The 16,076-nt window shown below is 35.8% G+C and overlaps 1 protein-coding gene across 1 annotated transcript; it reads left to right on the forward strand.

Moving 5' to 3' along the window:
- Positions 1-536: 536 nt before the first annotated feature.
- On the forward strand, positions 537-14,734 carry tmem218 (transmembrane protein 218). Its single transcript, XM_039764134.1, has 4 exons — positions 537-906; positions 2,202-2,314; positions 4,687-4,789; positions 13,147-14,734. Exons 2-4 carry the CDS (start codon positions 2,205-2,207, stop codon positions 13,279-13,281), a joined length of 348 nt encoding a protein of 115 aa, XP_039620068.1. The 5' UTR covers positions 537-906; positions 2,202-2,204; the 3' UTR covers positions 13,282-14,734.
- Positions 14,735-16,076: the final 1,342 nt, after the last annotated feature.

Below are 16,076 nucleotides of genomic sequence, written 5' to 3' on the forward strand. Positions count from 1 at the left end.
TAATAATATATTAAGTAATAAGTAATATATTATTAATATATATATATATATATATATATATATATATATATATATAAATCTCATAAGCACTTGTAATTTGTTCAGGATAAAGTAATCATACAAATATATAAATATAATATCTTACAGCATGCATGTATTTGAAACTGAGGATCAAACAAGTGTTTAGTCAATCTTTTTTTTTTCTTTAGGATTAAATATAAATCATTGTAGTTAACATCGGCCCAGTAATAAAACTTGATATGCTGCAAAGAACGCCAAGAATAACTGTATTATAGAAGAAGTCCTAAAATAATGCAACCTATTTTTAAACAGCTGCGGATATGAAAGTTGTTGGATGGATAGCAGTTAATTTCTTAAAAACAGCGTTACTAAAATGAGGTTATTATTTACGAGGTAAGTTACAAAGGCAGCAGACAATATACACAGCGTACTGTATTGACCTTTTGCCTTAACAGCCTTTTGTGCGCTTGCCTTTTAACTGCATTTCCCAGTAGCCTCTGCAACGCGTCAAGATTTTGCGACTCCACCCAAAAGCCTTCAGTTTGCGTTACTAGGGTAACGTTTGGAGCGCAGTAATACCAGACATAGAAAAACGAAATAGTTTTGTTTTTGTTATCAGTGGTATTTACAGAAAAAATATTTTTGCAAAACTGATTTTACGAGGATTTTGATCGTTCCAAGAGAGTGGCCCGCACGAAGGCGACAATGGCTGTGCAAAGCAGACTTGCACTACGGATTCGCTAGATTTTGCGGCCTTGATGTCGGACAGAAAAGCAACAAGCACGGAAAATTCACATTGTGGACGCCGAACTAATAAGCTGCCGCCACCTTGTTAGGCTTCAAGTCTACAGTCTGCTCGAGTGCTTGTCCGGCACTGATTGGTGGGTGAGTCGACCAATACGCGGCTCGGTTCTGATTGGGTTATGACCCAGTTGGCGGGCTCGGTTCTGATTCGTCAGTGACCACTTCTAAATGGTGTCGCTGTTGGAGAGAGTATGACCTCAAGCTCGGTTTAAATGATGAAGCAGTAGAGTATAATGATAAATGTCGAGTTTATTTTGATTATTATCTTTAATTAAAGTCGAATTTAAGTGTTATAACAAAAAGCAAAAGGGAGGTAATATTATGGAAATAATAATGTACCACAGTGATGGACATTCAGGAAAAGCTAACAATAAATCGGGATGAACGCACACTTATCAATATAACGGTGCTCCATAAATCAAAATGATCAGGTATTTGTGCAAAGATAAACATCAGATTAATAATTTATTGAAATAATAGCATATTTTCGTTAGACTTTATTTAAGAGTAATATTGCACACTGATCTAAACTAGTTTTATCATTTGAAGTAAACAAATAATAAGTTCTTCTTTGTAATGCTGCAGTCTAAATTAGAAATTCGGGTTAAAAATTAAAGGGTAAAATACTATGAAATTTATTTTTATATTTAATAACAGTAAAACTATCATGTTGTTCGTAATTTAAAATAAATTTTTTTCAGCTAGTCTTTGACTAGACTGATTATAACTTATTAATCAGCTGTCGCAAAAGTTTCATTTTTGTAATTGATATGTAAATTGATGCAGCATTTCACTATATTAGACGTTTATCTTTGTGGGACATTTTTCTTTTGTATTTAGTAGTAAAGTTGGTTTTTGGTATTTTAATCAGGCATTGTTCCTGTCTAACATCATTTCTGCTCACTCTGTCCATCCAACAGAAACACTGAGTTTAGAAAGTTAATGAGTGAATGGATAAATTATAGCTTCAATGAAGTACATACATAGCAAATAAACAACAAAAAATAATAACACTTTTTATATGGAAATTAATTGTCTTATTTCTGTTAAATTAGTGATATGTTCTTTCTTAACCTCCTTATTGGAAACATTAGGATTCCTCCATTTGTACTTTTTAAAAAGCTCTGTATATTTTCTTCATGTAGTGCTGCATGTTGGTGGTGGCTGAAGTGGTTCCCCACTGCCTATGTAAAGTGCTTTCAGTGGGTTAGAAAAGCGCTATATAAATGTAATTAATTATATTTATCCACTTAGTGCAAGAGATTTTCTAAAGAATGTTCAAAAGTGTATTTTTCCTGTGGTACTGTTTAAGAAACATACTTTTCTTTATGAGGGTGTGGCATTTCATAAAAGTTAACTTGGCTGTGTCTTTACAGGTGATGGCAGTAACAATCTTAGGTGTGGGGATCGGTGTTTTCCTGATTGCCTTGATCTGGATTGTTTCTTTTTTTCTCTTCCTTGTCTTATCTCGGGCATCTGGAGCAGCCAGGTGAGTGGGAGTTAAAATGCCAGATCATTTGGTTGTGATTAATTAATGATAACTTAACATTCTTCAGTTTGATATGGTGGCACAGTGATTAGCAACATCACCTCACAGATCCAACATCCTGAGTTCAAATCCTATGCCAGATAATGTCTGTGTAGTGTTTGCATATTCTCCTGGTGTGTGAGTGGGTTTTCCTCATTCATCTCCTAAAGAAGTACAGATTAAGTTCATTTACGATTCCAAATTACTCTGTTGTGTGTGAGTGTGGGTATGGATATGTGCATGGGTGGCCCCTGCAATGGACTGGCACCCTGCCCAAGGTTGTCTGCTGCCTTGAATCCCTCCCTGTCAATGTAGGATCTGGCTGTCCTTGACTGTGACTTGAATTAGGTGGATTTGAGAATGACAAGAGCTGTGATAACATTCAGCAAAGAAGCATTGTGTAGCATTTTGTAATTGCAAGCTATTCAAATGTATAAGTGCACATTATTGGTTATGTACCGGTAAGTATGTTTTAATTAATCTGAGTAGAACAGCTAATGGTCTTGGAATGAGCAGGAGATGAGATTTGAACTCACAATATCTCAGTTTTAAGAATGTTGTCTCTTCTACTATGCTATACTACCTGCCTTTAAGGACACAATCTGTACATTCAGATGTTCTGTATACTGCTGGCTTAGAAAGGAACATATGGTGCCTGCTTATATTTAAGTATGGGGGTGGCGGAGGTAATAGTGGATGGAGCAAAAGGAGAAACCTCCCCTTCTATACTTAGAGTGCTAAAAGAGTATTAAAAATGTTTATAATGGAAAAAGTATTGGGTATATATTCTTGTCTTAATATGTGGTAGTTGTTATCTGCCAAAATAATTAACATCCCACATAATGACTTTTAGATTGGTTATAGAATAGCACGCTATTTTTTACTTATAGGACCTTGAAATCTTAATCAGTCCTCGATACTTCACATACTTATTAATACCATGCAATAATGAAGACCTTTGAAATCCTGTTTATAAGCTGTGACACAAAAATCAGTAGAATTTGATCAATGTGCCTGCAGCAGAGTACACAGTATTGGTCTAGGACAGATTGGACGTGGCATTTTCTTCATACAATATCCTACTTCAGACATTTTATAGACATTATTTTGCCTGCTGGGGCAATCTTTGAAATCTTCCTTTGAAGCAGGTCAACAATATTGACAATTTCAGGAAAAAGTATTGAATATTTTTGTTTATTATGCACAAAGCATATTATGTAACCATTAAATTTTAAATTTTCCAGGTTTACAAACATGCTGCTAATGGTAGCAGTAAAAGCCTTGATTATTTACAGTTGCTGCCACTGTGCAGGAGAAATTCAAACATTTTATTAAAATCCACTTAATTGCCCTTCAAATGTTTGTGTACTTCAGGTGTACAGCTTATATACACATTGTATTAAATCTGCAGGCCTGACTCTTAAATCAAGAGTACTTACTACACTATGAAAGGCTTTCTTGTCTATAACACAATTATTGAAGCCAATTACAAGTAATGCACCATTTCAGTGGTTCCCAGTCCCCATCCTAAGGGACCCCAACTGGGAAATATAAAATATATTTAAAAGGTGAAATTTAAAAGGGAAATATTAAAAGGTGAATTAATAGGAAAATGACTAAAAGCAAAGTTATGAACTTATAGCTGTTGCAAAAATACAAATATTTCTAAAATTCTGAAGACTGTAAATCTCACACTACTACTCTTTTCTAAATACAGAATACAAGAAAAAAAATAACAGCCAATTCAACAAAGCAATCAATTAGGGGAAAGTGACTCACTCACTGCAAAACTGTCTGGATCAAAAACATCTGGCACCTGGGATTCTCCAGAAGAAGCACTGGAAATCGCTGCTACTTTTTCAAAATAACTAATTATAAATCATAAATTAAATGATGGGTGTAGTGTTACCTCCTTTACACCAATGCCTTTTTCTGTCCATCAGTTTTCTGATTACACCTGACTTGTAGTGTGTCCTTGTCATTTACCATATGATCGTGGAACAGCGCATTGCCCCATAGAAACCTTGGAGAAGACTACCAAATTAAAGCTTGGCAACAATCATCATCGTTTAGTCAAGAAAAATAATCTAGCTTTAAATATGCTTGCTTTTTGTATACACAGTTCTGTTGATATTAGTTTATTGCCTACTAACATGCATATTGTTTGTTAGAATGAAAAATTACATTTTAACTGATTTTCGACATAAAAATACCCAGGTAAAACATCAAGATAATGCTTATGTTCCTGATTTTGTGCATCTTCAGATGAGACACTGTTTATTTCAACAGCATTGTTTTTACTCCTCTGTTTTATTTTTTTTTTCTCCTAACAGATTACTGGTCATTCCTGTGTTTTTGTTGGCCGTCATAGTCACTGTAACCCTCATTTTCTTCCCACGTACACCTGAAAGTCCATCTTTAGTGAAAGATGTTACTGTAAGTGTCATTTTTATTTATATTGTAGTCCTTAATTAGTTTTAAGATTTATGTTATGGTGCTTTTAAATAGATAATGGCTTCCCATTGCTCTGGTGTTTACACTGTTTGTAGTTTTAGGATGTAGTTGACTACAGTCTGTGGTATATTTACTGTACAGCTTATTTCATCTTGTATTTTATTTGCTCTGTAAAGAATTTTGTGGTATTACCTTCCTATAAAAGACACTATATAAAGTGATAATTGAGATGGGTTCAAATGTTGAGGTATGCAATGGAAAATAAAAATAAAAGAACTCATAGAACATACAGGGGCACAGAGAAATTAATGTTACTCTGATTGCAATCCAATGTTTGTTTTATGCATTTGTGAACACGCCACAGTATTCCAATTAAATGTTATCCTTTCTTGTCTAATCTAATAGGAGTAGTGACAATAGATGTTGACACCAGGACAGCCTCAAAGATTGAAATGTGCCTGTAAAAATACAAATTGTCCTGTGAGATCATTTTGCTGCCTCCTACAGAATCTTAATAACTATGTAAATTATTCAATGCAGTGCATTTAGAAATCACATATATGGAAATAAGCACTGCCACCAGAGCTTTGGGATATTTAGCAGCATCTTTAACAGTCCAGAGGTGCAGTGCAAGTGGGAAAAATATCACCAGGACAAAAAAAGATAACTTCCCAAAAATGATAGAGGAAAGACCACATAGTCACAGAGGCACATGGAAATAAAATGTAAAATTCATGCTTGGAGAGATGACAGCAACTCTTGTGGATATAGTGGGCAAATTTAAGTTTATTCACTAAGAGGGTCTCAAGTGTAAAACTTCAAATTAGGTGAACAAAAGGTAATTTGTGGAGCAGGGTAAAAACTGGAGAGATATGTACAGATAGTATGATCCAAAGAGTTTGCTGAGAGGAGTATTTTGTGCATGTGAAGTCAGCAAAAATTAAAAAAACAAAAATTGTGGCGAAAGTTTCTCTGTTGTATGCATATATGGAACACGTGATTTTGGGAGCCTGTTCTAACAGTCATAGATTCAGTTTGTGGCAAGATGCAGTTTCTTAAATGAAAGAATATAAGGCTCATAAAGTGGCGGAAGCATAATATTAAATTGCTAATAATTCCATTTCTCCTTTCGTTCACTAAGTGCATACTGACCATACAGAACAAGTACCACTCGATTCCCTCCAGTTTGAAAGTGAATTGCACCTGTTATCTTCACATTTTGCAGATCTCTGCCCCTTGTCTTTGTCTGTGTATGCCTGCATCATTCACCTTGCTGTCTTAATCAAAATAGTGTGATAAGAATATTAGTCTAAGTCAGTGTTTTCTCTCTGGCGGCTTTTGTTAATTTTTGTAGATGTATTGTGTATCCAATTGAGGTTTGAGAGCAGCCAGAGCCTATTTCAGCAACATTAGGTGCAAGGCTTGGGCCTTGACTCCCTCAGTTGTCGGACTTAATCCCTTACCAAAGGTAATTTAGAATCTCCTTTACTTAACACACAGGCTCCCATATAGACACAGGGAGGCTGTGCAAATTTCCAAATAGTCAATGGTTGAGCAGTGGATGCTGTACCAAATGCATGATTTTTTTAATGTTGTACAGGCAAGGCAAAAATCTATATGAAACAGAGCTTATGAGTTGAGGAAAATTACATTTTTTTTACATACTGTATGCATATAGTGATTTTTATGTGTTTTAGCTATTGTTGCTTAAAAAGTTTGTGATTTCTTTAGGTTTAGAATTGAATGCTGTAAACTGCACAGTACGCTGCCTACTTAACAAATGTAAATAATATTGATGTAGCCACAATGTACTTAGAAAGATAAATAGTATTTTATTTGCTCAAAGGGAAACTGAACAGGTAACAGAGTATACCACAAATTTGGCCAGCACAGGTCTTAGGTACTCAAGGACTAACACAGTCTGGTCCTACAGCTTTTCCTGTTTGCAGCCTCTTCAGTTGTCTCCTCAGTTGGTCATCAGTTATGGATGGTCAGAGGTGGAGTCATCACCAGCAATACCAGCTGAAATGGTGGAGTCCAACATCTGATATAGCATCTCTCAGCAACCTTTAGGCAAAGTCCAAAATAAAAAAAAACCTTTGACCTTACTAGACCTTTTTTTGCAGGAATGCTGAATAGATTAAATTCTTTCACAAGTTTTTTGTATTTTTGGTATTGCAAATTGTACTCTGTAGTGCAAACTCCTGCTTCAGTCACTGTTAAAATAAACAAGTGATGCCAGTATAGAAGGTAATCCAATAAAAATTGTAGTGCTTATAATTAAGTCTGACAATGTCATCTGTTCTAGGTGAAATATTAGATGTACACCTGCAATTTCTCACTTCCACTGAAATAAGATAAACACTATTCTCTCATTGCATTCATATGTGCTGAACAGCAGGTTGTGCGACCTCATGGTGCATATTTTAAACAACAGGAATTGTGTTTTTTATTTTGAACTTCCATGAAGAGTCCTCATCTGTTTGATGACAGATGACCCATTCTTGTGCTGGGGCTAATCTTTCCAAGGTTAAATTATTAGTTTCACATTGAATTGGTTGAATTTTTAAGAAAATAAAAGTGAAATGATTTGAAGACTTAAGATGAAGCATGTGAAACTGAGCAGGAATGTTTTGTGGTGCCTGAAATATTTAAGCAGTATTTGTTATTTAAGCACGCGCATCCTCATTAAAGCAAAACTGAAATGCATAACAGAAGACTCAAAAAAATTCAGTGCTAAAGCTGTAATGACGGCTCTCGGCATCTAACAGAGGCTAACCTCTTCCTGTTAAACACAAGCAAAGTATCAGAGTGCCAATTAGTCAGGCCCTAGACAGGGGCTCTGGGTAGGGCGCTCGATACAGCATTAATATTGCATGGTTTGAGCTCTGTGCTTCGCTGCCTGGCTAATTGGCTAATTAAAAAGTGAGATGCGTTAAACGAGAGAACATTGCGTCCACAAGAGAGATTTTTTTTCCTTTCTCCCTGGTTCTCTGGTGTCTGGTGAAATGTTTTAGCCAACCTGCACTTCACACATCCATATCATGTCGAGAGGGGATTGGGGGTGCCACTGGGAGCCAGGTTTAAGTTTTAATATTTTCCCTACACTCCTTACCGACAGCAAGGATGAGACAACAAGTTTTCAAATTTAACCTCTGCCCTCTTGCCTTTATGTTTAATTTTTAAAGTGTTATGCTTGTGCTGGCCCCCCTAGAATTCTGCATGTGCAGCTGTCTGCTGCCCGCCACTAATCCTGTCTACTTTGCTTTTGCGTCAGGTGACATTTGCATTGTTTGCATCATTGGGGGTGCAAAAGGGAATTGGGAGTTGGAGTGCATGATGCAAACTATTTCATGTTTTGTTTGGGTTTTGCATTCATCAGACTGGTTTTCCCTTTTGTCCTAATTAGGCAGGATGTACTCCGTGCTTAAGACTTAGTGCAACTTGAATATCTGATCTGACTGAATATAGTTGGTGTGTGACTGTGCATATGTACCTCTGTAGATTTGGTCATTTGGCTGACATGAATCTGGACGTATTTCCCTTTAATGGGTATAATTTTTTCACCCAAACATGAGAGTATCTTGTTTGTGTCCATCAATGTTCATTTTCAGTCTAGACTGGGTAATGCCCAGTTCATCCTGCTGCCCTTTATGTCAGTTAGACTAAGGTAAGACATTTGGATGTTAGTAATCACAGATGGTGTTGGCATTCTGGGAAATTATGTTAGCAGTGAGCTAAAGTAAATTGACACTCATATTTGTAAAACTGGCAGCATTCAATACTGCAAAGAGTTTCTTCATTAGCAGTAACTGATCATGCAGTCAGTGGATTCCTTTTTGTCCCCAGGACTGGAAGTGTAGTGCTTCTGGAGTGTTACTCAGATCCCTTGATATGGGGAAATTATTTAACTTTTTAATAAATTTTGTTCTTCAGTTGTATTGTGCCTGTAGCTGTCATTATACATTCTCGTCGTATTGCTCCAGTACCTGCCATGACTTGATAATAGCACATCATTTTTTGCTATACAGCATGCTTAATGTTAGACTTTAAAAAAAGGTCTTTAGAAATTATTTGATATATCTCCATCAGTAAAGTTCCTGTAAAAGAATGCATTTCACTGACAAATCGTGTTTTTTTTTGTCAAATGTGTTCTGACATCTTTTAAACTGTTTTAACATCTGCATGCACTTGAAAGTCAATACTTAATCAGCAGTTACTGCATTGCAACAAAATTCAAAAATATATAAATGAATCTAATAAACCTTTGTGGCATGGAGCAGAAAATTTTAAAGGAGGTAGAACTAACAATAAAAGTTGTTGAATTGTTAAGAAGACATGGTAACTGTGTGGTGGGAATGGAAAAGCTAATCAAAAGAGTAAATTGATGTCATATTTGATTCAAAATCCAAAAGAGACAACTTGAACTAAACCTGGCAGACAAACTCAGGGACAGAGAAGTTCAGAGAGCAACCACAAATAAGATATTCAGTGGTCATCTGGTTAAGTTATCATTGTACAGTAAGCGGCATAAGAATAAGTGATACTTCTTACAATTCTGAAGAGTATCACCATAAAAATAATTACAACTTAATATTGAAGAAAGAAAGAAAGAAAGAACTTTATTCATCCCCAGGAGGAAATGTCGCTTTTAACAAGAGTACTTTAACTAAATAAATATATAGATAGATAAGTAAATTAAATTACTGTTTGAATGCTTTATACGAAGCTACCAGTTATTTTGTCCAAAATGTATTTTCTGCACTGGCAATCAGTGAGCAGTACTATACAAAAATAAACTGAATTGAATTGAAAAACTACTTTTCGGTATTTATTGGCTGAAGGGATGTGATGATGTCATGGAAAGAATGCACTATAGCACAAAAAAGAAGGGAACTATACCACTGCTAGGAACCTTTCCTGAGGCCAAAGTAAGGCAAATTACAATCACTTTGTATTGCTTGTCCCTAATTGGAAAGAGCAATTGTTAAAACATGGTGACATCTAGTGGTAAATGTTGTCATCTGCTGTTACTGGAGTAACTGCTAATTGGAGCTCTGCTGTGATTTTCCAAGGATGTTGTTGTTTAAGTGATAAGGGACAATGCAAGTCACAAACTACAAGCTGTGCTGGGGTAAGAAAGAGAATTTTTTTTTTATTGAAAGGAGAAGCTATACAGAATTTGTAATGGGTGTCCACTTTGATGTAGCCAGCAATGTGGGCTGCAGATTATTGGGCTTGAAGTATACCAATGGCACACAAACTGTAAACCTGAGTAAGTCATGCTGCCTCTACCATAAACATCTGGTTATTTTTGTTATAGCACAGTGTTCATTTAAGGAGATGTAGAAGTGATGTATATTATTAATTATGTCATGAAAAAATAATGTTAATGTCTTTAGAAAATACTTTCCTAATAAATTAAAGGTTGTCTAAGCAGTTACATGCCTGTTTTTTTTTTTTGGATTTACATTTATTGAATTCTACAGTAGTCTTTCTCCCCTGCAGCCAACCATAAAAGCAAAATTTCGAATGCTAAACTTTTCTCATAAAGTGAAAGAAAAATGTGTACCCTTTATGAACTGAGTTTTAGAAAACAGCATTGGTGTTCAAGCATAGACATCATCAGGTGAAGAAATAACGTGTAAAGTGAGCATTAAAAGAGGCAAAATATATTAAAATGCATATTGATGGAATGTTTAAAACTATCCATTTTAAACATCAAAATGTAATCTAAGGCAGAGCGATTGCAGACTAGACAGTAAATAAAATAAATTGAATACAAGAATGCAATGTCTTTGTAACTTGTCACTGGAGCACTAACTCTTCTCAAAATCACTCACTCTCCATTTTCCTTTCTTCCCCCATTTGTATGCCTCAGCTGATATTGACGTCCTAGTTAATTTATTTAAAAAATTATCAAACATGTGTGCCTAATGTTTTCCATCCAATGAATCTTGCCGACTCACAATACACGACTGTCAGTTGGATAGCACTTCAGATTTAGCAACCTCATTTGCTGGATCTTCTCTTCTTGAGGATATCTGAAGATTGTGTAGTGTGCCACCTGCCTAATACTACTAATACACTGAAAGTTAATATTTGAGATAAACAAGTGGAGAGAAGTTTTTGCCTAATGACAGACTGTCAGCAGATACTGTAAGGTGAGTGAGGATGTGAGTACTGACACACAAATGGCTAAGTGCTTTACAGAACTAGAGGTTTGAGTCGTGGTGCTGTACAAGGATAATAAGTTCAGTATTTAAAATGTGAAGGCCAAGGTTTTTAACATTTGATTTCACAGAAAGTTAATAAACTTTTTGGATTGCCTGATTTCTTTATGCATGCACTGTATGGATAGCTAATGCTAGTCAACCACAAAAAAATTCCATGACATGAGCAAAGGTTGCTAATTACAGATTTGCAAAATATATCTGCTGTTGCGCTTAGACATCTCATCAGTAAAGAACCTGGGGTCATAGGGTGATTTAGGTATTTCATATTATTTCAATGTATAGGTAAGCATCCTGGGTTGATCAAGCCAAAGTTTGTGTCTAAGTAGCAATTGTCCACAGGTTGGTATCCTTAAACCACAGCTACCTAGTGGCCCTCTCTGCTGCCTCAGTGATAGTTCTGGATAGTTCTAAATTATTTTTTTTGTGTGAACCTGTGATAAATAGGAGATTGAATGCCTTACAGAGGATCTATCAACAAACCCCCTGAATGCCTTACAGAGGATCTATCAACAAACCCCCTGCATGCCACTTCAATGGGTAGGAACTGTGCACACTACTCCTTCCTGTGGCATTCTTCTACCACTTTCTGCTCCTTTGCTAATTTTTTCCCAAATGCTTTCTGCATCTGTTTTTTTCCAAGGATACCATGGACATTAAAAAAACACCTACCCTAATTGCTTCTTACATCAGGACCATGGCTGACCTGAGTGTGATATTGGTGATATTATCTGGGAATTTAAGTTGCTTTCCAAGTTCAGCTCTTAGTTGTCAGTCTGGTTCTGTCCCATGTAGTCCTGCTGTTGCTTTTAACTTTGGTGCTGACTTTCTCCCAGCCTTGATAAAGCTTATATGGTCACACTAGGTGGTGTAACTTGTTTTGAAAGATAGTGGTTGAGATGGTACTAGGTATTTCCTTCAGCACCTGGTCATGGTGTTAGCAGTAGCGCTATTCCCTTAGTGCAGTAGGGCAGTAGCTGTGTACATGCTCCAAAGTCCTTCTCTTACCACACAGGAACACTGGATTGTCTGCCATGTTCCAATGGAGGCATAAATACGAAAAATGACACAATTAAGTGACTAAGGGTAAAGATACTGAAAATGGAGCTATTCTAGCTAAGTAAGTCAGTTATATGGTCATATTCGAATTTTAGAACTCTGGATGTTTATCACATGTACATGCTCATTTTTATGGGTTATTAATAATAAAAGCAATTACACCACAAAACATTCTGCAATACCTGCCTTTCCATGGTGAATAAATGCTAAAAAAATGATTGTTTGACCAATGTGTGTTTAAGACACGGTTACACCAGCATCAGGAGCAGATGATTTTGTAAATGTTCAATACCACTACCACCCATTCCACTGCCATTACAGTGTAAAGATATAGTTTACTACAGTCTTATATAAAGCCAATGTGGTTCAAGCACATTGTTCTTTGGTACCTCCCAAGCAGCCCTGAATTAATCTGTCAAACTTTATGTTGCATTGTCTTAACGCTTCCCATTGTGTGTAATTCAGTTAATTAAAAAGTAATTATAAAATAGTGGGCTAAACAGTGCTACTATCTACTGAGGCTGCCTAATTATTTTATATTTTAATCAATGTTATGTAAAACCGTTTGTTTGAGCTTTGTTTTTTTTCCCCTGAAATAAACAGAAACTAAAACACTACCTTAGTGCAGTCATCAAATAGAAGCAGTTTTATGTACATTTATTGCACTGCAGAAGATTAAGATTTTTTTTTATATGAAAATGTATTTGAAAAAATGTTTAGATTCTTGTAGATATTCAGGTGTTGTCCAATAAATACCTTTCAATATTGCTTGTGGAGTGATTTCTGTTACTAAACCTCTAAGACTTATGCCTCTTAGTAAAGGTAACTGCTTTGTAAAGTTTCCTGGAAGCAGACTACTCTTTAGACATAACTATGTCTGACGCTCAGACCTGTTCAGTTATACTCTTCTCTACAAGTGGTGATGAAATATAGTATAGGAATTTATAAAAGCTTGTAGTGTTGTTTATGACCAACGCATCTCAATATTGCAAAATAAATCAATAAATGAATTTGAATCTAAATTCCAATGCTCCCCTTTTTTTCCAGATTGTGGATACCTTCTTCATTGGGCGGTATGTGCTGCTGTCAATACTAGCTCTGATCTTCCTCGCAAGCCTGTTTCTGGTGTTACCATTCTACATACTGGAACCAATATATGCCAAGCCTTTAAGAACCTTTTAAAAGAACTAAATCTGGATGGGGAAACAAAGCAGGAAAAGCTGATGATGTTAAAAAACCTCAATGGAGTCCTTTTTTTCTGCTTGATTTTGACTGTTGGCACAATTTAGGAATGCCTTTTTCTCAGTTGATTTTACAAATTTAAGTAATTGTAAGGCATGCATTCCATTACTGCTCAAGGTGGATGACTAGAATTACAGAAGAAAACAGCATACTTCATATATATGGCCCGTGAAGTTCAGTAGTTTTTCATAAGGTTTCCTTTTTAAAGTTCTTTGGTGCAGCATTCAGTCAAACATATAAATTGGCACTTTCTGCCAAGTTAATTTTCTGCAGTCCTTCATTTATGATTCTGCCCTGGTAGTAATACTTTGTCTGGTTCTGGTATGGTTTGCAGAATGCATCATGGTGACATGTACCTCTGTTTCTGTGTTAAATTTATTTTCATCTGCACAGATTAATGTCATTCTAGTGCCAGCTATAGGTAATATTTCTTTACCACAAAATGCACTATGTACTTCAGAATAATTCAGTCAGTATTTTTATAAACTCTTTTTTATGGTTTCCTTCTTATCAATGTAAAAATATATCCCAGATCAAATAAACAACTTTCTGCTAAAACAAAGAGAAAGCGATTTTCATGAACAATTTTGCAAAGATCATTCTGCATCACCACAAGGAGGCGACCTTGACTTTCCCAAATTGTTTTCAGCACAGCATTGGGTGCTCTGCAGTTTACCTTAAAGAAACTTGACCTTTACTCACACTTGTGCGCGTTTTGATTATTTTAAACACTTGCTCTCTGGTGCCTTTTACACATCTCTTATAAAGACAATGTAAACCCCAGCCCTATTGCAGAACAAAAAAGAATTATCCTGAATCTAGACCATATGACTTTATAGTTTACCCCAAGAGGAGAAATATTCCCACCAGAACTTGTTACTCCACACAAACTACTATAAATATATATTTTGTGTGGCATGTGTATGCTTCCATATCTATATGCTTTTATTTTTCGAGTTTGCTGGTTGGTAAGAGACCTGCCACTTGTGCTGTTTGCATTTGAAATAATATAAGTATAGTCTAAAGTATGTCCTCACAAAGAGATCTCATGGAGCATTCCCATCCAAATAAAATGCAGCATCTTCTGGTTTATCTGTTCATACAGTCAAAATGTACACAGAACGTTTAAATTTATCCTATGTGAATTCCTTTCAATAGAACCTATCATTTGTTATTTTCAGAGTAGAGATGATAAAAAATACACCTCAAATCACCTCTTTCTGAATTTTCCAATTAATATGCATTTTATTTTAAAAAATTAATGATTTCCTGTAAGGCTTTTATGATTGGTCGTATTTTGCTTTGTTTTAAGATACTTAACATTGTTCATGCTCAGTACTAATCTTTGTACCTTTCAACACTAAAAGGCATAATTAAAAAGTTTTGAATTTTGTTTAATGTTAGTAATTTTTGATCATTATCCAGTGACCTCACAGTTTTGATATATCCTTACCTTAGAACAGTTTAGAGAAGTATTAAAGTGTATTTACAAGTCCCAGCATAAGTAGCAAAGGAAAACATCACAGTTCCTGGCCGAGTGATGGTAGCAATTTAAACAAAAGAAGAAGACGATGCTTTAGTGGCCTAGTACTCTATAGAGTAGCCTTCCTTACTCACACTGGCTTTCCTTAGTGCTGTTTTCTCTATCTGGTCTTCTTTTGTATACACATCCTTTCACAGATAGCTAGCTGGGACAGAAGATGCCTTACATGGTATGTCAGATATTGTAGACTGCCATTCAGCAACTGTTTCATATTGAAACTACATCCTATAATTGTCTAATTAGTTTTGAAGTTAGGACTTTGAGAGGACCAATCCTTTCCTAATTATTTCCCTAATTTGTGCAGCTTTTATTCAGCTGAGGTGAAGGCATTGGGGTCTTTATCTTCCTGAAGAATGAGGCTGCAACCAAGTCTTCCTTTAGTCCCATCTCTCTGCAATGGGCTAATCTCATAATACCCACATTTACACAGTTGTGTTCTCAGCATTCATGTTGGTTTTGCTGTCTTTTTGTATACGTCAACTGAAGTTTAGAATAACAAACCTACCATTATTAAATTACTACTACTCTCAGGCTGTCCTTGTTTTATAGTTTTTTCACATGATCAGAAGGTTATTTACCAAAGTAACTTAGAATAAAATGCACATTTTCTTTTTTATATTGGCTGTAGACTAATCCCGTTCGACTGACATGCGGTTTCAAAGTTTTTTGTTTGTTTTTTTTCACTATGCTTTTCTTATCTGCTTGAACTTAGAATACCAAACCAGTATTAACTGATGGCATGTGTGAGCAAAGTCTGAAGCCATCTCTCTGCAGAAGCTCTCCTAAATGGAAGAGCAACACAACAAAGCCTTGCACGTTGAACTCTGCTGTGCCATGATATTTCATTAGTAGACATGTTTTATTAAAAGGTGCTGACAGATGAATGAACACAAACTTAAGGGAAACATAAGGGCACCAAACTAAACTTACAGTGTTCAGTTTGATGTCATTCAGAAACTAAAGCTAATGTCACTTTTTTTTGTCATGGGGTATGACAGATTTGATGATCACAGTCACCAAGTCAAATTGCACAACTGAAAATTGCAGCCCATGTCATCTTTTCAGATGGTGCTGCTCGCCCCCTGTTCTGACAGCCAATAGCGTGTAGCCTGAAGGAGCGCTGCTTTGTGAATGGTTAAGTGCTGTAGCGAGTTCAATAGCAATCTCTGTAAGATAATCTCTGCAATGACGT

The sequence above is a fragment of the Polypterus senegalus genome, chromosome 9, assembly GCF_016835505.1.
Source record: "Polypterus senegalus isolate Bchr_013 chromosome 9, ASM1683550v1, whole genome shotgun sequence".
In the NCBI taxonomy this organism is placed as follows: Eukaryota; Metazoa; Chordata; class Cladistia; order Polypteriformes; family Polypteridae; genus Polypterus; species Polypterus senegalus.